Source organism: Silurus aristotelis (assembly GCF_946808225.1).
Source record: "Silurus aristotelis genome assembly, chromosome: 19".
Lineage (NCBI taxonomy): Eukaryota > Metazoa > Chordata > Actinopteri > Siluriformes > Siluridae > Silurus > Silurus aristotelis.
In genome coordinates, this window is record NC_139592.1 from 9,143,517 (window position 1) to 9,166,834 (window position 23,318).

The 23,318-nt window shown below is 38.9% G+C and overlaps 1 protein-coding gene across 16 annotated transcripts in view; it reads left to right on the forward strand.

Moving 5' to 3' along the window:
* Positions 1-1,696: 1,696 nt before the first annotated feature.
* Positions 1,697-23,318, forward strand: part of camta1a (calmodulin binding transcription activator 1a) — a 422,828-nt gene continuing 401,206 nt past the window's right edge. For 6 of the 16 annotated variants that reach the window (XM_083569707.1, XM_083569717.1, XM_083569718.1 and 3 more), the window contains exons 1-2: positions 6,431-6,468; positions 6,574-6,729. In XM_083569707.1, coding sequence (XP_083425833.1) covers positions 6,453-6,468; positions 6,574-6,729 — 172 coding nt within the window. In that variant the 5' untranslated portion in view covers positions 6,431-6,452. Of the gene's footprint in view, positions 1,919-6,430; positions 6,469-6,573; positions 6,730-23,318 lie in introns of those variants that run through there. The other 10 variants (XM_083569723.1, XM_083569722.1, XM_083569724.1 and 7 more) reach the window with 5 other exon arrangements.

Genomic DNA, 23,318 nt, shown 5'->3' on the forward strand with positions numbered 1-23,318 from the left:
CATCTTTGTCTTATCAGACCACAGGACATGGTTCCAGTAATCCATGCTCTCAGGAGGCAAGTTGTCTTCAGCAAACTGTTTGCTGGCTTTCTTGTTTCTTCCTTCTGGGATGACAGCCATGCAAACCAACTTGTTGCAGTGTGCAGAGTATGATTTGAGCACTGACAAGTGGACCTTCCACTTTCGCAACCTCTAAAGCAGTGCTGCTGCTTTTTTCTGGTGTACTCAAAGGACCAAATTTAAACTGCTCTTAATGCAAGATACACAAATTTGTATGGTCCTGTCAAGCAGACAAAAACATGAACATGATGAATTGGACATGTGGCTTTGTATGTTTACACGACGTACAGCTGTTATCACTTAGGATGTACTCACTTTGTTGTTGGCTATTTTGACAATTATGGCTGTATGTTGAGTTGTTTTCAAAGGACAGTAAATCTGTACTGCTATACAAGCTGCACATCGACTACTCTAAAATATATCTGTTTAATTTCTATAGAATTGTCCCTTTAAAGAAATACTATAATGGTTGCTGAAATGTGAGGGGTGTACTTATTTTTGTGAGCTACTGTACATGTATAGACATGTCTAAATAAAGACTCCTTCTTGCTGCTGTTAAAATCTTGTAAGAAAAACACTTATAGATTACAGCTTTTTAAATAGTGTCTCCGGTATGTTTGAGAATTCATTTCTCCTGTTGAACAACATTATAAATGTTATCTTTTCACAGTAATAATGAAAACATGGCATCGAGTAAATACATAAGAAATATATTTCAATCCAAGCATGAGTTGTGTGTTTTAGGGTGGATATTCCCTCTAACGGAGCACAGATTCTAGGTAAATTATAGAGCCAGGATGTGTATGTAGTAAGGATGGTAAGTTTCACAGATTTGCATAATTGAATCAGCATAAATGTTAACGATTTGATGCATCTTGATGATTTAAAAGTGTGCATCGGATACAAGTTGGCATTTGTATCTGGAATGCATCATTTTTAACATATATGCATTGGTAAAAACTATTTATTTATATATTTCAATTCAATTCATTTTTATTTGCATAGCATCATGTTTTTCTCCATTGATTTGAATCGCATTGTGTTGATTCGCATTGCATTGCATATGTTTGTTTAGCGTATCATATCGTTGGCTATTCACCGAGATGCAAATCGTATCGGCCTCAGTTATGGAGATGCACATCCCAGGTATGTAGATGTTGCACCTCACTTTGCATTCATATACATTCTTCATAGCACTTGGATATGCAATTATTATTATACAATTATCTGAGCAGTTGAGTATTCAGGGCCTTCCTCAAGAGCCAAGCAAAGGTCTGGGATTTCAACGAATGACCTTCCAATCAGAATAGAAGTGTCTCAAACATTAAGCAACAACTTTTTTCTATAGAATAGGAGCCCCTGTATGCCACCCGATATCTACACCATGGTCATTAAGGTAACTAATTGTAATTAAACTAAAGCATGCACATGTGATGGGGTTTGAAAGGAAGCCCCTCTTGCGTTGCGTCCAGTTCTCCTCACGCGCACGGCTTCCGACGGCGCCCAGGGACGGGTCGGGCGCGAGCTCATCGCCGATTGGCTGTTCGTGTCTCTCCGAGGCGTGGAGGCTGCGCGTGAAACGTCCCCGCGCCGGCCAATGATCGCGAGCGCTGCCCTCGGAAAGGGGAAGCGGCTTGTCTCGGCGAGCTCGCAGGCCATTCCCGCATCGCGCGGTCACTCATCCTCCCGCACCCAATAGCGGAGTGGGCCGGAGTCGCCCTCCCGCACAGCCGGTCCCTCCTCGCGCTGTCCTCGACGTGCACGCGCGTGGCGGTGGTACCCAACGCTCGCGAAGAGGAGGAGGAGGAGGAGGATGTGGCGCGCGGAGGGGAAATGGCTGCCGAAAACAAGCCAGAAGGTAAGAGGGGGAAAAAAAAAAAGCTCGAGGATTTTGTATATACATATATTTAGATATAAAAAGGGGAAACGTGTTTATTTGTTGTGTTGTGTAGTATTAATGCCAACAGCGTGAATGGAGTGAAAACATCAAAAGGAAGCAGGTCGACGGGACTCGCAACTTGCGACGCTGAGATGCTTCTCGGGTTTCCGCATTTATCCTGACACACTCGTTATTTGTGCATAGAGACATCATTGCCCTAGCCGGCTAGGGTAGCTAGCCAGCAAGATGGATTGTCTTTAAAAAGAAAAAAAAAAATATTAGAGAATTGCATTTTTTTAATTTAAAATCAATCCCAAAAAAAAAAAACCGAGCGTGAAAACGCGTTCCCTCGGCGTCTCAGCTCTGAGAGCAAACTTACTGACAGCACCGAGCTCCAGCACCAACTTCTCTCCTATTCAGCAAGCATCAGATACAAAGGCAAAACATTTGTTTCTAAGTTGCCAATTTTAAACCTCAGTGCTTTTATCCACCGAGTCTTGCATTTACAGCTCTTGAATGTGAGCTGATCTGTAGGAATTTCACTTCTAACCTCTAACAGCTACTTTCAGTGCTCCAAAGTGATGCTACAGTCCATGCATTCATGAAATACTACTGAAATATCACACATATACAGTAAACTTATACCTCTGGCACAGTTTAAGAGTTTTTCTCTTAATGCAATCCTATAAAAAAAAATACAACATTCGATATGCATGTATAGTTATGTCTTTGGAAAACTTTGCATGTGTTGTCAAGAAGGAAAGGAAGCAAGTTGCATTAAAACTCAATACGTAGTCCATATTCAATATAACCTTGCCCAGATTACAGTTATTTATAACAATATATAATATAATTATATCTCTTTAAATGCCTTTTGGTATCAGTTTTGTTACACAAATGATGATCTTGATGGTCAGGATTATCTGCCTCCCAGCGTGTGTCTCTACAGTAGGTGACGAAGGAATACGCCGTTCCTCCAAAACTTCTCTAAGATTTAAGCCTAGCTACTTTTTTTTTTTTTTATCACAAGAGATACCATTGCGCTTGGATGAAGTTCGACCGTTCTCAGAGAAAAGAACCCTAGTAATAGGTGAAGGTTATCATTTTCCAGCCACAGGGTGGAGACCTTGTGTTGACAGAAAAAACAAAAAACAAAAAAAACCCAACCAACCAAAACAATGATTTTATGGCACGAACACGGATCACATTATTGCTGGGATATTTGATTGCTGGCGTGCGCAGTGTTAAACTGGGAAAAAAGTTCAAAAGGACAATCCTGTTATTCCCTCAGTGACCTTATATAGAGGAACACTAGGATAAAACAGCGTTCATGCATGCATTATTGACTCGCTTATTACCTTGTAATTACAAAGCTATGGCTATAAAACCAGCGATCAGGAAATAATAATATGTCAGGAGGAAAAGTGCGGTGGGGTTCGAGCCAGTGCTGGCCCACAGGGGGGTGGTATTGAGCTTTGCTAGTCGCCACCAAGCATGTCTGTTTTACTATGCACGGCATGCCAACTGAGACCGGGGAGTATTGGAATAAAGAGATACCTACCTTTGTGTTGAAAGCATCACATGGCTCAGGGCTACCCAGGCTTGTTCTCTATTTGTTACAGATGCAAACAAACACATCCGGGCTTGTAATGCGCACCACATTCGTGTTCTTGCTCCCGTCGCGTTATGGCTGCCACGTGCTTTTTAGATCGTCTGAGCTGAGACTCCCCTGGCAGAGCAGGTTGAGTTATTTTTGCCGTTCTTGTGAGGTCAGCTTGCGGAGGAGGAACATGTGTCACACACTTACGCGTGAACGTAGCCGCTTCTGTGCTGCAGAGGTTAAGGGATTTTTGCTTTCCCATATATATATATATATATATATATATTTGTGTGTAGATGCATGTTCTACCACACTGTTCCACTTTAATACTCTAGGCCTACTTAGTGGCAGTGTGGAAAGTGTGTTGAACATAGTGTTGCGTGTCGTTTTTATACAATATTTTACCTTTTGATTACTCTCTGTCCCATAACCTTTTGTCCTTGAAGCAGCAATGTTTGTGTTGAGCGTTGCTCTCCAGGGCTTCAGTATTTCACAGATTGTTTTTTTTATGTTTTTTTTCTGCACATAAGGACGGGCTGTTCTTTGCTAGAGGCTGGTTCGAAAACATGGGTAATATCTCTTACGTCCCACCGAGTGCTCATGTCCCCTGGTTTGACCCTTCTCGATTCTAGAGGATCCCACTCGCATGCAATTCGGTGTTTAAAAATTAGGTTTTTTAGAAGCCTGTTGGTCATAACATAAATTTTAGTTTTGGTAAACTATTTTACACTATGGTGCTATTAATAATAGAACCTAACATAATAGCATGAATGATTGAACTGGGCTAAAACTACACTGAGAAAGGCATGCAGCCCCTGCTACTCTCTCTAAATAAATAAATAAATAATAATAAAAAAAACCAAACATATATATATAGTGAATCTTTTCTGTGGTAAATATGCCAAATCAGTAGATTATTCTCATTGTTTAATCTTGGTTTTGCATCGCCATTTTCACCACTGATATTTCAAAAGATTGTGGAGAAAGGTTCAACAACACAGAAAGAGAAAAAAGTTCAGAGCTCTGCTTTTTTACTGATGGAAAGCATGTTTGACTAAACAGACAGTGTTAAAGTGAAATATGTTTAATATTAGTCATTGGGAATCTCCTCACGTCTAGTTCTAATCAGCCTTGCTTTAATTCCCATAAAATAAAAGATATAACAAATGAAGTTTGTATGGTAACGCTAGCTCTCCACTGAAGTAAATGATTGCCATCAAATCCCTGTGTGTTAACTTGGAGCTAGCTGAACTAGCCAAAATATGCTCACTCTTCATATAAAGTAAATACTTTTGAATCAAAATATCGATTTCATTCCTTGTGTGTTATGACATGACTCGGTTTGTGTGGTAAAACCATGCTAACACTAGTTTCCCACTTGCTAGATGTTCATTTGCTGAATTAGCAAACACTAATATGTTCTGTCCACTAAAGATAAGCAAGAGGTCGGTAATTTTGAAGCAGACGCAAATGTATAATCCATTGTGTGGTACTGTTTATAAGCAGAAATAAACCGGAATCTTGTTGATATGATATCTAAACGCAAAATTTCACGCTAGCGCAGCTGAACGCTCTAGTCTCCAGGACAGTTTGGAGATTTATTTTTTTTGCTTCAAGACCCTGATTCAGCTCACTGGGAAATTACAGGGTTTAATAAGTGTGTGAAGAAAATCACCATTTTGATGCCTGGCATGAACTGTATATATGAATGAGGTGTACAAGATGTAATAAACACTTAAATTAAGCCTTTTCAAAGTTGTTGTACTGCTGTGTAATTTGTATAAAACAAGCTCAATATGCGTTCTAAACCAAATTCGATCTAGATCGATTCGTTTCGATTATAAAGCACACTGTAAAGTACGTATTACATCATTTTCTTTACCTGCCTTTATTTAATCTCGAAAAACAAGCAGAATATCTCAGCATATCTCAGCGCCGAGGTAATGATTTATTTTCGAGCCTAACATCAGTATTGATATTAGCTTCAAAAATTTCATGTTGGTCAAGCTCGAGTGGAGATCTGCTTAGGGATTTATAACTCTATTAAGTGAATTAGATCTAAAATGGGGAGGGCTGGATGGGTTTATCAGTGTGTGCTGTAATGTAGAAACAGATGTGTTTTAATCAGTTGTGATCCCTTACCTGCTTTCGAAAAAGCAATCAGCGTTCGTCGGCGTTAGAAATCTGAAAACAAAACCGAACTTCCCCAAAGAATTTTTAAGCGGCCTCTTTCCTTGCAGGCTGGGGGAAGTTTCTTAAACATTTATTTCTCAAGGCTCAGCAAAAACCGAGGGAGAGTAGAAGGTGAGGGAAGGAAAGAAATACACAAGCACACTATCTGACACTGTGGAATCAATTGACTCCGTTTCCCAAAAGGCATTATACCAGGAAGGAAGAGGAAAAACCTAAGCAAATGTTTCTCAACACTTATGATAACACTGTAATGCTTTTGGAGAAAAAAACCCCCTGTACAAGCGGTTCAGACGTTCGCTCACATCATCTTTCTTTCGTTGCATATTCAGTACTTTTTTTAATCAGCGTTGCCACATTGATCTTTTGAAGCTGAATTATGCAGTTAGATACTTGATCTTCAGCGCTGGCCCATCTACTGTAAATAATCAACAGTGTGTGCTCATGCCTGCTGTAAAGAAAAACATACACACCGTCGTCAGCTACAAGATAAAAGAGATTGCTTTTGTAGCGTCTTTAAGCCCAAGCCTGAAACCCAAATAAACTTGCCCATGTCCTCACCACTAGGGCGCAACTTAAGTCAAGGCAATACCTTCTGCCCCTCTGAACGTGCACAATGAAACAGCCGTGTGGACTTGGTGGAGAGAAGTGAATTTGGCACACTGAACCCGAATGTTGAATTGAACACATTGCCTGTAAGAAGTGCACAGAGACGTGTCCGAGATGCATAGGGAGAGAGGTTCGGGTTCAAAACGAGTAAACAGTAACCGTTTGTTTGTTTGCATGTGTGTTTGTGTGTGCATGGGTAGAATGCTGAAAATCTCAATGTTATGTTTTTGTGCAGTTTTTCCTAGTCTCTTCTTTTTCTCTCTACTCTCTATTTCCCTGCCTCCGGAAGGACTGAAGAAAATTCGTAATCCGGATCGAATGTACAGATCAGCTGTGTGTTATTCCGGCCATGCTGCTCCTAAGGGTGTCAGTGATGACACAGAGATGAACAGTAAGAGCTGGTTATTAATATTGCATCCGTGGCATTGCTCGAAGGGGCCACTTGCTGGCTGTTCTATTATTCATTCATCGATTCATTTATTTACTTCTTGATTTCATTATATCTCCCTCCCTCTCCGCTGGGAGTTTCTTTCCCTGAGCTTTCTTTGAACCTTGAAGTGTCTTCTTGACAGCAGCATGCTATCAATATCACAAGTGTTGCCATTCGCTAAGAGCCAGACCTGTCCATAAAGACTGCATTACGCCAGACTCTCATACTAAATGCTGCCATCCGCTACAACGCTGACCTTCTAAAAGTCGCTACTACCATCCATCTAAAAGCACAGACTTTATCATGTTGTATATTGCCGAGTAGGCAAAGCTGTAGTTTTGTTCAAATGATTTGTGAAGACTGTGATTTAATCAAAACAAAACAAAAACAAATATTTTCTCTTCCGCACGAAATAGTTATTTGCTTTTAGATCAATTATGTGTATTAATGCATGCCGACGCATAGAACGATGATTGCTCCATTAGTACTCCAGAAGTCTTCATGCTTAATACGCATCGAGCTGCGTTCCTGCCACCCCTGGAGAATTTGTTGATCTGTGTAATTAAGTGCGTTTATGTTTGACGTAATTTGGAAAACGTAGCCAGATCACACTCATCTCAATGTTGTGCTATTCACTGATTATGCTCTTTCCATTGAGTTCAGTCCTTGGTGCTTCAAAGCAGTGTTTTAATGAACACTCTTCTGGGACTGGAAAGTGAATGGCAGAAGCTGCTGTTTGCACTCATTCAGCGTACAGCTGTGCATTTGTCTGTCTGTCTGTCTGTCTGTCTGTCTGTCTGTCTGTCTGTCTGTCTGTCTGTCTGTGCACCATATACATATATACACGAGCTTGCTTAAATCAGTCACTGTGATTCCATCGCTCTTGCATGCAGCGTGATCTAGGCGTTCTGTGTGGCTGCTTCAGCCGGCCCAGTTAACACGTACAGCCTGGAGGTTTTTGTATCACTAGGACTATTTAAATAAACAAACGAACAAACAGACAAACAAACAAACAAACAATCAAAAAACCCTGTCCTGTCCAAAGCAGGTAAACCACTCATGTGAGTAATTGTGGAAGTGGTTATGATAGGGATAAAGGGCTTCAGCGGGGATCTGGCAGTGTGTGTCTTATTGTCTTGTGTGTGTATGCATGTATGTGTGTGTGTGTGTGTGTGTGTGTGTGTGTGTGTGTGCACGCACACTCTCAGGTCCTCACCTTCTTTCTCCCTGAGATGGGATTTTCATGGATGGGTGAGTTTGGCTAAGGCTGAAAACACATAAGGAGTCACTGTGGGTTTTTTTTCTTCCTCTCCTCAGTTAAGGCAGATACTTGAGCTGAATTAAGATCTTGATTTTAGTTTCTCCAACATTTCTGACTAAAGAAGGTTTGTTGATATTAGAATAGAAGTTATAATTACACAAAAAAAAATTATTTAGTGTAACACGTACTGTCGAGCTTTGAACTTTTAAACATTCTTTTTAGCCAAGGTTAAACAACGAAGGGGGCTTTTGTTTCAATAATTAGCTGAGGAAAGGTCAAAAGCAAATTCTCACACTGTCGTAGTACAGGAACAGCGCAGCGTTCGTAGCACACGGAGGACATTCTGGCTTCAAAAAGAAGCTTAATGAAAGCCTTTATTTAAATAAGTTATTTTTGCATTATCAGCCTATTCATCAAACCTTAAAACATTGACCTTGAAGCTTTGGAAAAAAAGCAGCACATTGCAAAATGAATTTTTAATCATATTGCACAAACATTCGCAAGCCGTGCCTCCAGAGTCGAGCAAAATTCACCCTTCCACAAGACAATAACTAGAGCTGTTCTGTCATGGCCTTGTGATTAATGGTGCTCGGTGTCCTGCCAGCCGTCCACACGCCACAAAACCCTGACATGACATTGGTGTATGTGGGAGTGAAAACGTGGTAAAAGAAAAAAAAAAGATCCGATTACAGACCTTTGACTGGCATGTCATCCCTTAAAAGCGATTCTCTACCTAATTTGCTTTGATATGTCTCCCCTCTCAGTAGCAATATGATAGTTCTGGCTTTTGTAGTTAAGCTAAAAGCATGGCTTTGACATTTAATCTAGCCATGTGTTCATTTTCCTGAAAGCCCTCGCCGCTTATACACGAGCCTGTGATCTAGATCTAAAAAGATGGTGCTAATTAAGTGTGTAGTCCGGTGCAATCAAAGCTGTCTTTTAAAAAGCAAGTGCATCTATCAAGCAGTCTCATTGATTTTTGGTTGGAGGGGCAGTGTAGCCAATGTATGTCGAAATTTTTAGTCTTTGAGATGTAGGTATTTATTAGGGCAGCCATAATTCATAGCTAGGAGAACCCCTAGCAATTTCCTCTAGCTGATTGGCTCTGATTGCCAGCGTTGTGATTTAGGCAGCTACTGCAACTTGTTAGAGAGGAACGTTCTTCATTAGCAGGGCTGATCGCAATCTGGGACGAGCCTCTCTTCTTTCTCCAGACTATTATTACGCTCCACTGTAACATCTATTAAAGAAAAAAAGGCCGCATTGATAATTTAGTCATTGATTTAATTATACAGTACGAGTGGGGTTCGCTCCTTTGATTTTGTCTGATTTGAGTGTCAGGAGACATTTGCTGGGAAGAAAGTCTCATTTTTTTACCCCAGGTACGGTTAAAGTCTCAGGCATCCTGATTCCTAATTCATTTAGATGATTATTGGGTCATTAATAAAAAACTTTTTTTTTTACGATTTCCAAAACCTTAAATATGCACTAACAAGAAAATGTGACAGTGAAATAACGTAGAATACATTGACTGATTTTCAGAGACGCTCAATGCGACCTACCTGCAAATTTCCTACACAAAGTGTACCTGAGACTACCGGTAGTACTACTGGCTACTACTCGATATAAGATTTTTAAAATGAAGAATGTATTTAATTTGATTGTTTTTACATACAGTATTGTGCAAGATAACTAAGCTATTGGTTGCTTCATGTTACAGTAGTGAAAAGAAAAATATTAATATTGGTGCCATGGTTTATATTTATGCTACATTTACAGCATTTTGCAAACACCCTTATCCACAACAATGTACTTTTATTTTATTCATACAACTGAGAAGCTGTGTGATTAAGGACCTTGCCATAAAAGGCAACTTGGTATGGCTGGGATTTGAACCCATGACCTTCAGATCCAATGCCTTAACTACTAGGCTACCACCTCCCTTTGTTGTGTTGTCTTTTGAGCTGAAATTTTAATTCCTTTCCTGAAAATATACACTATATGTGGGCACCCAACCGTCCCCCTATACAAGCTTCTTCCACAACGTGTAGCAAAGCTCGAAGCACAGATTTGTATCAGATGTATTTCAATTTCTATTCACTGAAACTAAGACAATGAATCCATTCAATGACTGTGGCTGTGCACAAAGCCAGCTTTACGAAGACATGGTCAGCCAAGGTGAAGTAAAAGAATTTGAATTCCCTGGACAGAGCCCTGACCTCAACCCCACTGAACACCTTAATGGTTCAATGCACCCCAGGCTTCCTCATCAAACATCAATACCTGACCTCACTCTTATGCTCTTATGCCTGAATGAGCACAAATCCCCATAACCACCCTCTAAAATCTATTGTAGATTCTTCCTAGAAGAGTGGAGGCTGTTATTACAAATGGGGAATAAATCTGTGGGGGTGGTGGTCAGGCTTTTCAAACCTTTAGTTGTATAGTGTATATATCTTATGTTTACACTATATATGTATATGCAAAAAAATTAAATAAAAATAATACATTGCAGAACAAACTGCATCATTTTTTTTGTTATAAAAAAACAAAACATTTTCCAGAAACAAGGAAAAAAGTACAATAATACACTGTTTACACTTCTGACTGACACCAATCCCAATAACACAGCTCCCTGCGTGAACTTTATCACATATATTGCCAAAATATATAATCGCATAATTTATGTCAATTTTTCATTTACAACTGCTATAATTTTTTATTATGATCAGCCCGGTTAACATGGCATTTTTTACCATATAATTTCCTGAAGAAGCATGCCAACGCTCCAAACCATTAACCGTAATGAGTGAAAGACACCAGGACATGAGTTAGAAAAATACTCACCAACAGGAATGTGACTTAACCATCCCCAAAGTTTATTATTTTCTAATAACATCGTATTCTCAAGAGTTTTATTTCCTGTATATCACAGAAATTTCTCAATTCGTTTGATCCGTTTAATGATGAGAAACAACTACGAAAAGTTCTTGTCCTCGCTTCTTTTATAGCAGCTATAAACATTTGCTCCTTTGCACACTTCTTTTTTTCATTCTTATACCCAATAAGACAAGAAATGCAGCTTTTCAGCAAGTAACTGAGTAACAAACTCACAAACCTTCCTGTCCTGAAAACTTTCCTGTGGCAGAGAAATGGTATTAGAGACTCTTTCACAACTGGCTTCTAAAGAGAGTCAGTGTGCCTGAATGTGATCAAAAAAGGTTCGAGACTTGCTCTTTTTATAAGAAAGCACTTTATTTATCTACGTTTACACACTATTACCCTCAAAACAGTCCCCTTGCACAGCAATACAGCACTCCCAGCGTTTCTGCCACTCCTGGAATGTGTCCTTTGAGCTGGATCTTAATTTTCAGGAAGAGGGTGCAGGAGCTAAATCTGGCCAATAGGGTGGGTGCGATCATGTTTTTTTTTTTTTTTTTTTTTGCTAAATTGTAGCCACGGTAACGCTTGTAGTAAGAATAGCACCAGTTGCACAGCTTTCGGTGTACATGGGACAATGTCTTTTAACACACTGACTTATAAAGGTCGGTGCTCCCTGAGACTGTGCGTGCAGCCTTGTGCTGCTATCTGTTGGCGTGTTACAAAACCTTGAAACCTCTTTGATACTACGTATGCCAGTAAGCTGTTCCTTAGAGATGATAATATACAACGAACACGTTAATATACACTGAAGACGAATTACATTTATCCCACAACTTTTGACCAATCAGATTTGAGAATGACTGTGATTATGGTGCTTTATGCAAATTATGAGTGTAAAACACAGCACTATAAAGAAGGGGAAAATTTTCTTGCAGTCAATTAGTTACTTTGCATCACATTTCTTTGCTTGTGGTATACAGTAACTTTGTACGTTGTCAGTCGTCAGTGTGCACAGGTTGTACATGTGACCCCTGGATGTCGGAACTCTCTGTGTTTAACTAGAGGCCTCACGACATCTTGCATTATGAGTTTCCTTGCACAGCTACAAATCACATGAATTATTTGTCCTCCCTATATGGTGAAATCTGACAAGTACGCCTACAGAAGGCTGTGATGGGGCGCATAAGAATATAGCATCTGTCTGCGATATCTATGGGGCAACGCTAAATTTAGATGATGTGCCAATCTCTAGAAAGCACAATTTTTTATTTTTTTATTTTTTTAAAGGAGCAACTGGCCTGCCAGGTCTTTGTTTAAATTGAGTTCATCAGTTGAGCTGTGGGCGTCAGTAGCTCAGTGGAATGACGGAGTGCTAACAAACAGCCTGATGGCTACAGCTCTCTATCATGATGGGAGGTGCGGAGGTGCGATCAAGGATTCAGGGTCGGGGGGAAGAAAAAAAAAAAAAAGATTCAGGACTTGCCAGAGGATTAGAAGGTGGGGCCATGTTGTTTTAGCGCGTTTTATTGCATTCATGGTCCTGCATCCTTGATAGATTGATTTAAAAATAACTTTCACTACCACAGTGCCCTGATTATTATTTCAATTCATTTTTCTGGCCCTTTGGTCACAGGAGGCATGCTTTATTAGATTAGTATTGAATGGATCAATACTGCAGTTGAGAGTGATTTTTATAACAGCCATCTGTTGTAATGTCAGGTGACTTGTGGACTACAGGGAGCCGCTTTACAGGCTTGCGTTCGTGTTAGCGCTCGCGTGCCAAATTAGCATACGCGTTTTTCCTATCTAGTCAGGGGGTTTATGCACTGAATATGGAAAAGATTATGTGCGCACCATTTAACATTGCCTGAATTGATAAAACACGCTTTTAATATTTTACAACATCCATAATGGTAATCCGGCTTGCAGAGGAAAAACAGAAGAGCTTCGGAGATCGGGGTGAGCGTTTGATGAAAGTAGTAGTCCACTAGCATTACGGCTACCCTTCACCGAAAGAGGCAACAATTATAAGCGAACAGTGTCACTCACCGAGCGAGCGCACACAGACACACAGACAAAGGAGGAGTGAGCGCGAGAAAGAGGGAGAGTTTGGTGTCGTGCACGATATTGATTTGAGATTTGTTTTTGTCAGCCCTCTCCAGTTTCATGACCTGCTCGAGTCTCCAGGGTGACACCGGCGCAAGCTAGCATGACTGATATTGTTAAAGCTCCTAAACAGACTTCTTCAGGAGCAGTATCACGGATAATCTGGACGAATTTTTTCCTTCTCCATCTTCTGGACAGACATGCTTACCAGGAGCTGTAATCAAAAATACCTGGAGTGTTCGGAGACTGGGCGTGGGCCGAGCATTATGGGTATAAGAAGACGTAAGCAATGACTATTTTCTTTCTTGAAAATATTTCAAGGATGAGGCAAGGACAAAAAAAACCCAAGAAACAAAACAGTAGGCCTGTTTTGTGGCTGCACACACACTGACACGTAGGTCCAAGTTCAAGGAGATCCAGTGATCCAAATCTGATCTCCTACTTCACATCTTTCAGGGTTTTTCACCTACCTGTTTTTTTTTCCCTCAGGAAAAAATCTCGTTGTGTGGGTGGCAAGCACAAGCGAAAAGAAAAGTATATATATTCTCTATTCTGCTATTTCTCTTCTGTCTTTCTTCATTCTGCTGTTACATTTCTCTTCCAATTCTTCCCATTTTCCTTCTACAATACCCAGTCTGTCTCTCTGTCTTTCCCCTTCTTTTTTATCAGGAAGCCACTTTCTCTATATCACAGTCCTCTTCTTTTTTCCTGCTACCGCTCTGTCATCTTATACTCTCTCTCTCTCTCTCTCTCTCTCTCTCTCTCTCTCTCTCTCTCTCTCTCTCTCTCTCTCTCTCTCTCTCTCTCTCTCTCTCTCTCTCTCTCTCTCTCTCTCTCTCTCTCTCTCTCTATCCAACTTCCCCACATTTTCTTTGCCATGTGGGCATACGGGCTTGTTCTCCTGATCAGCCCGGGCTCTATAATTGGCTGCCTCCCAGCTCAGCTCAGCACTACACATATAATATAGTGGCATTCCAGTTTCTAATATAGCGGCTTTCCCGTTTCAGCCTGCCTTGCACTTTAGGCTCTAACAACTTGATTGTTTTTCACTGCGAGGGAGACTGAGTTATGCTAATGCTCGCCGTGTCGTCACTGTTTTTAGCAGGGAAAACAAAGTGTGTGAGTCAGCATTGAGGTTGGCATCGGGTACGGTGGTGTGTGTAACCCATATACACGCAAAGCAACGTAATGGCTTCCACTCAGCATCTGCGGTTGTAGCTTCAGCAAAATCTCTAGAGGAGATGCCGTCCTCTTGTTGTGTTATTATTTGTATGTATTTCTCGACAAGCCGGCCACCGTCTCCTCTCTCTGTTGGCTTGCTGTTTATTTATTTCTCTCTTTGCTCTGAATTTCTCTCTAAAGCCCTAATAATGTATATATGCGTGTATATATATATATATATATGTGTGTGTGTGTGTGTGTGTGTGTGTGTGTGTGTGTGTGTTTCAAATAAAGTATATTCTCTATTAAAGCGTGCAGCATCATGGGAAGGAATTAACATTCAGTGCTTCTTCTTCTACTCGTAATTCCCTCTGTTCTGTCATGTTGGTTTAATTTAGTAGAAAAGGAGCAAATCATAGACTTCCTATGATGTGTCCCATATTGCATACTTGGAGAAGCTACACAGTATTTTACCAGTGTGATGAGTTTTTAATTAACAGTCATCCAACATCATCTGAGATTTTTTTTCTCCCTTTTTCCTCAGGATGTTCCACGCCGCTCTCTTTGTACATCCCGGTTTCTTTCTGTAGTCTCTGCACTGTGTAGTAAAAAAAGATCAGAAACATTGGGCTTTTCACGTGTTTTACTCGGTACAGGATTAAGAATCCAGATCTTGCTCAGCTAGCCAAGGGAAAGAATGATGACATCAGTAGGAGTGTTTGGGAAAATGGTATAGCTCCTTTTGATCAGTGAGACAGTGCTTAATTACGAAACGAGCGTACGCCTTAGACACGATTGATCAGGAAGTTGAGCAGAGAAAGAGAGAGAGTCTGTGAGAGCTGCTGCTACTCTGATCTCCGTGTGAGGCTGCCAGAGACCAGCAAAGGTCTACATCGCACCTTCACTTCTTTCATTACTAATGCAGTAATGCTACAGTTTTTATTTGTTTAAGAGCATGGGGCCCAGTATATATCTATAATGACATAGGCAGTGGTAATGGAAATGTTTCTGATAGTGAGCAGTGTACATTGACGAAAAACACAGTGTCGGCTTTCATGTATTTTCGACTTTAAAAAATTTATATGTGCTCTGTCTGCTTTTATGTACACTAAATGGACAAAGGTTTGTGGACACTGTACCTTTGGATTATATATCTATCTATCTATCTATCTATATATATATATATATATATATATATATATATATATATATATATATATATATGCTTTTTTGCATCAGCAACACTGACTCAATGACAAACACTTGTATTCATAGCAACTAATTTCTGACTAATTAATTATTTGAATGTTAATCATAAATATAATATCACGTGTCAGAAAGTCATTCACGCAATTGTATACAAAATCGTGATTCTAGTAAACAGCTACTTCAATTAGAGTACAATATTCTGCAATCAAATATTTATTTATTATTCATCGGATACCTATTTTGAAGCTGGCAGTCTGTACGTTTTTTACCTTGATCGCCTTCTTCCATATGGATCAAGAGGCCAAATTTTTAGAATGTCATCATCATGTAGACTTTTTACAAAATATTTTACAGTATTTTAAAACTACAAAAATACAAATCACTAAAGTATTTTGATACTAAATATAAAGCCATTTTCATCAACCCTATCAAATACAAATTACAAAATACTATTTTATATTTGAAATACATATTTGAAATACATGTATCGTAAATACAATATATATATATATATATATATATATATATATATATATATATATATATATATATATATATATATATATATATATATATATATATATATATACACACACACACACACACACATACATACACCCTTTTGTCATGGCACTCATCATGTCATTTTAATAAGAAATGTAGGTGATGTTGGATGTGAACTCGTTACACAATTATAGAAAAATGTGGCATCCATGAAAATCCAGTTATTTAGAAAAAATACTAACAACATGTGCTTTTAAGTTACTTCATGGAATAAAATAAGAAAGAATTAGAAGAAAGAATAATAAGAAAAAAATTCTGGCAACTTTGTGGGTTACACTGTCAAGTTGAAGTAGGTTATTTGTCTCAATAACGCACACAAATTGAAAATCTTTTTTAAAACTTAATGTTTCAAGTTATTGATTTCAAAGAAATCCAAACCTGATTCATAAATTAAGACAAAACAGGTCAAATAAAACAGCACTTTATATAAAAAAAAAAAAATTATGAGCTGCGCTTTGTGTTTCATATTTACTTTTTTTTTTTTTCTTGTGATTGTACTGAAAAGGTCCTTGAACTGAGTTCAGTTAGGGGAATCTCTAGTGCTCGTGGCTAATGTATTTAATTGTATCTCACGAAAGTAAATACACACCTCAGATTTCCACAACCATTTTATCATTAATTCTCAGGGGCAATACTTTAATTAATTAAAATGTAATTTGGATATATTTTAAAGTAGTCACTGTGCACTGTCTTGAATAGCAGTACATATTTACTGTCCTCTGTAAATAACTTAATATACAACCATTATTGTCTAAATAAATGGCAACAAATTTATGTAAGTGTCAAAACTGTGTTCAAAGTGTCAATATTTTGTGTGACCACCATTGTTATCATGCACTGCCTTAATCCTCCTGGGCATGGACTTCACCAGAGCTGCACTGGTTGTTGCTGGAATCCTCTTCCACTCCTCTATAATGACATCATGTAGCTGCTGGATGTTAGACACATGGCTCTTCTCTACTTTCTGACTTGAGAATGCCCCACAATAGGGTTCAGGTCTGGAGACATATTAGGCCATTTCATCACCTTCACCTTCAGCTTCCTCATGAAGGCAGTTGTCATATTGGCAGTGTGTTTGAGTGCGTTATTATTTTGGAAAACTGCTGTTCATCCAGTTTCTGAAGGAAGGGCATCATGTTCTGTTTCAGAATGTCACAGTACATGTTGGACTCAATGTTTCCCTCAAATAACCACAGCTCCACAGTACCAGCAGCACTCATGCAGCCCCAGACCATGATGCTACCACCACCATGCTTGACTGTAGGCAAGACACAATTTTCTTGGTTCTCCTCACCAGGGTGTCACCACACATGCTGGACACCATCTGAGTCAAACAAGTTTATCTTAGTCTCATCAGACTACAGGACATCGTTCTAGTAATTCATGCTCTTGGACAGGTTGTCTTCAGCTAACTGTTTGCTGGCTTTCTTCAGAAGCTTCAAACCGACTTGCTGCAGTGTGCGTCATATGGTCTGAGCGCTGACAAGTGGACCAAATTTTGACTGCTCTAATAGAAGATACACAAATTTTATGGTCCTGTCAAGCAAAAAAAAAACATGAACATGATATGGCTTTGCATGGTTACAAAACATACAGCTGTTATCACTTAGGGTGTACTCACTTTTGTTGCAAGCTATTTTGACAATAATGGCTGTATGTTGAGCAGTGGTGGACAGTAATGAAGTAAATGTAATTCGTTACTGTGATTAGGTATTTCATCAATTTTGAGATTGAGAACCGTTCACTTGTGGAAGCTTGAATGTGTAACTGCTTTGTTTTTTATGAGTGTATCAATATATACGGATTTGAAAATGAGGAGGAAAAATGCTAATATATCGACAAATGAATGACTCATTATGACTTATTAAGTGTATTCCTTATTTCTTTAGAGAAGTCACCTTATAGGGGTATTTGTGGTTAGGATGTTCCCAGCCTGTTGCCATTATGACCTCAACCAGGATAAGTGGACGAAAAAAAAATTAACCTTTACCAAGGGGCAGGAAAACAAGATCTCCCTCTGGGGAAATCTTTTAAAGCAATGATAAGGTTTTAAGTAGAATCAATTTAGCAAGATCAGAACACTTATTTGGCTGAAGAACATCTGAGGAACTGGTCAAGTTTGAAAAAAACCCACAACCATCTATCATGAGAATCACTGCTTGAAAGCTAATTACTGACCTGTTCAGCTACTTGATAGACATGCTTGGAGTAGATTCCTCTATGGATAAAGGCCTTAAGCATAAAGACAGAAGATCTTTTCCTGTCTTTGCAGTTGGACTGCTTGCATAATTTGTGTATTTATCGTGCTTTCTTCTGATCGCCCGAAGTGATGCTAAAGCACCTTGTTATTTGCGAGCAGCTGCTCTGTTGCAATGTTAATTGAGCGAGGCAAATCATCCTAGATACAGTATCTGCTCCCTACTGTAAGAGCAATTTAGCTCTGCACAGCCCATTTTCAGCACTCGGCATGCACCAAATGCCACGGCTGAGTCACCTCAGTGGAAGAAAGCCTGAAAGTATTGCTCCTCTCCTAGTGCACATTCTGATGTGTGAGATTCGAAACCTTCAATAAGAGTACATCTTTTGTCCTCCGTGCAGTCCTTCTGTAGTTATTGTAAGGATGATGTACATCAGACAGGGGTGAAGAGTTCTCAAACTTTTTCCAACCATGGATTTCTTTAATCGTGACAGAACTCTGCCTACTTTTTCAGTACACATACTTTATATTTTTATGAACATAATTGAACAATATCAATATTAGCCTTAGTATTCTGATGTATTTCAACCTGCATATCCACTCACATTTATGTTATCAGTAGATTCAATTGATATTATTTATAGATTGACTTGTTCTTGACTTTGTTAGGATTTATTAAATCCCAGTTCCAAAAGTGTAATACAGGCACATGTATGACATCTGAATGTGGGATCATACACACTTAGATAAAAAAAACAAAAACAAAACACAGACTTGAAAAAACTAGAAATGCATTACAGAGGAGGAACACAACTTAGAAATATACAATATTATGGCAAGACTTTACAAGAAGGAAGGAAATAGAGAAACGGGACATAAATCATCTGAGTAATTAACATGAAACACACGTGAGCATACATACACGAGCATGTCAGAAGTATTTCTAGCTGTACTGTAAACTATGACTGACATTAATGACACAAACAGATAAAGGTGTGTTGTGGATTCTGCCCCCTGGGGAGGTCACTGGACCTGAGAACCATGGCTTGAAGATCGTTTCGCATATACAACACTATTATGAATTAAACATGCAGTGCGTGTCAAAGGTTTGAAAGTCCTAGTCTTACTATATTTACTATATAACTTCAATTCCAACTTTTATATAACATAGATATAACTTTACCACCCAACAAGACAACGACTCATAGTGGTGATGGAAAGATTAAATCGTTTTAGTGACTTGGTTCTTTGAATCTCGTTCATCGAAATCGTTTTTTTCTAGACATTAAGTTCATTTAGTTTCTTTGTTCAGACATAATATAAAATGTTATATTTTTAATAAGTAGATCCCCCAACATTCACAAACTGACTATAGTTTCAATAATGAAAATATGACAATGCAGCAAAGGACAAATTATGATAAACAGAACACCTCTCATATCTTCTGGTCTTTGTCGTTAGTTCTTTCTTCGAATGACTCCCATAATTATTGTTACAATAATGTCAAGATTTGGACCAAAAAATCCTAAACTATTGCATTGTGTACCGTGTATAGGAGACATGAGAAAAGAACAAACGACTCTGACCAGAGAACTCATGAGTTTAACTACTCAATTCTGCCTCACGTGTAATGCACGTGTGTACAAACGACTTAGACTTGAAAAGTCAAGAGGTAAACTGCTCATTTCTGTTTCCAGTACATAATCTACAGAGATCTTGGGATGCTTTGCTCATATGCGTCCAAATAGAAAATGAACGAATCATTCTTTGAGACTACTCGTTCTTCTGAGTCACTGTAAAGACTTGTTTAAAATGAACATATCGTTCATGAATGACCCATCACTAACCCATAGTATATGTCCAAGCTTTGTAAGCTTTATCTCGAGAGCAAAAGGCAGAATGTCCTGCTCTGTCAGTGCTCCTAAATTCTATTGAACTGCTCTGGGATGAGCTGAATCTTAAGGTCAGAAAGATCTATCCAACTGAACGAAGAACACGTTTTGTCTAATTTTACAAGTGGCATGGCAAAGAATTTCAGCTAAAAGTTTGGAGAGAGGAACCGTCCAGATGACAAGAGTGTGTCAGTCTTTCATTCATGCTAAGGGATGATTTTTCAATGAAAATAATCAATGTATAATTACAGCATAATTTGGTCAAAGTAAATCGTCATGCTAGTTAATTACCTAGTTTGTTGCAGATAAACAGAAGGAATAAGCAAGTGTCTCTCAAAAATGATGAGACTAGGTGTTTCCAACCTTTGGACAGAACTGTATCATTCATGAAAGAATAACTCAACAACAGTAACAAACATTTTATTTCAATCCATTGAAATTGGTGAATGAACGAAATGCTTTCTCATACACTTCGAATAAGTGCTTTAGTTAATCCATTGGCAGTGCTGATATAAAGGGACAGGAGGGCGAGTAAAAGTCAAAGCTTTGTAGTTGGAAACTATTGTTTTAAAACCACTGGGAAAATGTCATGCTAGTGGATTACATACATTAATTACATATTTAAAATTATGCATTAAAAAGACGATAAGGCTTAATAAATGCTGAGGCAGATGGAACAGCTCGGAATTGCATAAAGCCTTGGGATTATGACTTGAATTAGCCTGCTGTCATTAAAACAAATCACACGTTTGTATTTGTACTTTGGATAAAAGCGCTTTTTTTTTTCCCCATCAGGGCCGGGGCAGAGAAGACGACAGGAAGAGAATAATAAGAAAAAAATTCATTTAAAGCCATATTTTTCTGAGTCTAAACAGACGACAACGTGCTCTTTGACAAATGTCTGCAATATCAAGAGTCGATTGCCTGACAACTAGAGAGAGCATGAGGGATATGCAACGGGGACGCCGCCGCCGCGGTTTACATGCGGCTTCTGTCATTTCACAAAGCAAACACGGCCTCTGAGGATTTCTCAGAAGAACTGATATTACTTCATTGTGGTTGTCATCTCCCTCTTATTGTGTTATTTTTCATTGTGAGGATTGGATTGAAGGGAAATTGATTTAAAGAAAGGCGCCCTCATACTATGGTAATTTCAATTTTGCACAAATTGCCCATTGCGTTTCGCGCACGCAGCCGGAGCTGGGAATCGTGTAATTGGCTTTACTAGGTGTACCCAGATATGTCATCAGTGACGTGAGTGGCGTTACAATACGCCATGAAGAGTGAGCCCATTAACTGCATAAACACTGTAATCTCAATTTGCAAGCTTTTACTTTACTCCGATTGTAGGCCTCCTTAAACATGACATGCGAGTTGTTATTACACTATTATAGCAACAGAGGAGTCGTGCTGGTGCTGTCTGACTGTGACTCAGACGTGCTATACGACACAGTTGACTCATCAGTTGCTCGTGTTTTGTTGTTCTTTCTAAAACCTTAGTCTCCTGCTAAAACCGTGTGATCATGTACGTATAACCAGGATAGCAGCTAATTAGATAAAAGCCCGATTGAGCGATTCATTTGCGAATTATACAAAACTGAGTCATGAACGTCGGAGCTCGAGCAGGATTTAAAAACGGATTATCTTTCAAATTCCTCCTTTGTCATATTTATTTTAATGCATGTAAGGGTAAAAAGGTCAAGTAGTCACCGAGATGCTTTCCCGCTTTCCTCTGTGCTGAACCAGACACCAGCTCAGGAGGATTTCGAGTTCGATATGACGAACGCATCATTTCTATGATATTACACTTCCACGTTAACGAATAACGCGATTATATTTATCCACGTTGAATAGCTAATAGGAGTTCATTTAAAAAAGCATCTTATAGAGCGATCTGTTTCTCCGCATTGAAATCATACCATTTTGGGACGATTTGCACAGAGGTTTTAAACCATCTCATAGGAATTGATTCTAGCTGGAAGCCCCATCCCCCTGAATACCTTTCTCACATGCTGTCCACTGCTTTTTTTGTCATGGAAAATTGAGATTTTTTTTGAGTTGATTAAAATGAAATTAGAAAACGAATTAGCGAATATGCGGATTCTATTGAAAAGGGGTCAAACGTTTTCTTTTTACATAATTGGATAGTTTTTTTTTTATCAGTTGATCAACTGTGGAAAATGCTGGCTATAAAGACAATAGACTTGTAAAAGGGGGATATTTAAAAATCTGTTATGTTTTAATGTTTAATCTCCATTACTAAACAATCACCTGAAAAAAAAACACCTCCAGCTGAGTTTTGGAATTGCCACTGCCACCCAGCAGGCCCCGACTGCAAAGCTGATTATTACGCCCACCTGCCCTCTTCTCATGCCTCAAATGGTAGAATTTTCTTATCTTTTCTTAGGGCTGCTGTTTTTTGATGATTAAATAATTTATCATGATTTATTTTATAAAATGGAAAAAAATGCGAGCTGGGAAAAAAAAAAAAAATCAATATGGCAAGGGGTTAGCTTGAACCTTTGTGAAATATTTTATGACAGTTCCAAACGTTTATTCGAGGTTGTTTAACATAATACACATACAGTGTAATAGATTATTTCCCTGACAAACCACAATTTCTGTCGTAATTTTGCTGTAGTGATGTTCAATAACGGTCACAAGTACATCAGTATGCATCTTTTATATATTGACTGATCCAGATGAGCATGGCCTTAGACTGATTAATGACATTTTATTGTCTAGACCTGCTATGGTAAAAAACACGATTAACCAGGCAGGATTATACATGTTCCCTGTTTTTAGATCTGAATTCTAAAGACTTATTTAGCATATTTTCTCATTTCTCATTGAGTGCTACTCTTAATATTCCTCCAATATCGACAGTAGCCAACTTTTCTTTCATCCTGCTAGTCATTACTGTACAATATATGGACAAAAGTTTGTGGACATCTGGGCATAAGCTTCACATGTGCTTTCTGAACATTAACTAGATTTCGAGGTGTGATTCTGAAGATTTGAACACAAAACTAAAGTGTTAGTAAAGTCAGGTACTGATGTAAAGTGAGGAGGCCTGGGGTGCAGTCAGCTTCCCAATTAATCCCAAAGATGTTAAAGTCGAGGTAACAGACCACTCAAGATCTTCCACTCCATCTTCCAAACCATATAAACCATGTGTTCATAGTTCTGGCATTATCATAGGCATTATCATGCTGGAAATGGTTTGGGTCTCCTAGTTCTAGTAAAGGAACAATCATATTCGATCACGATGCAATTG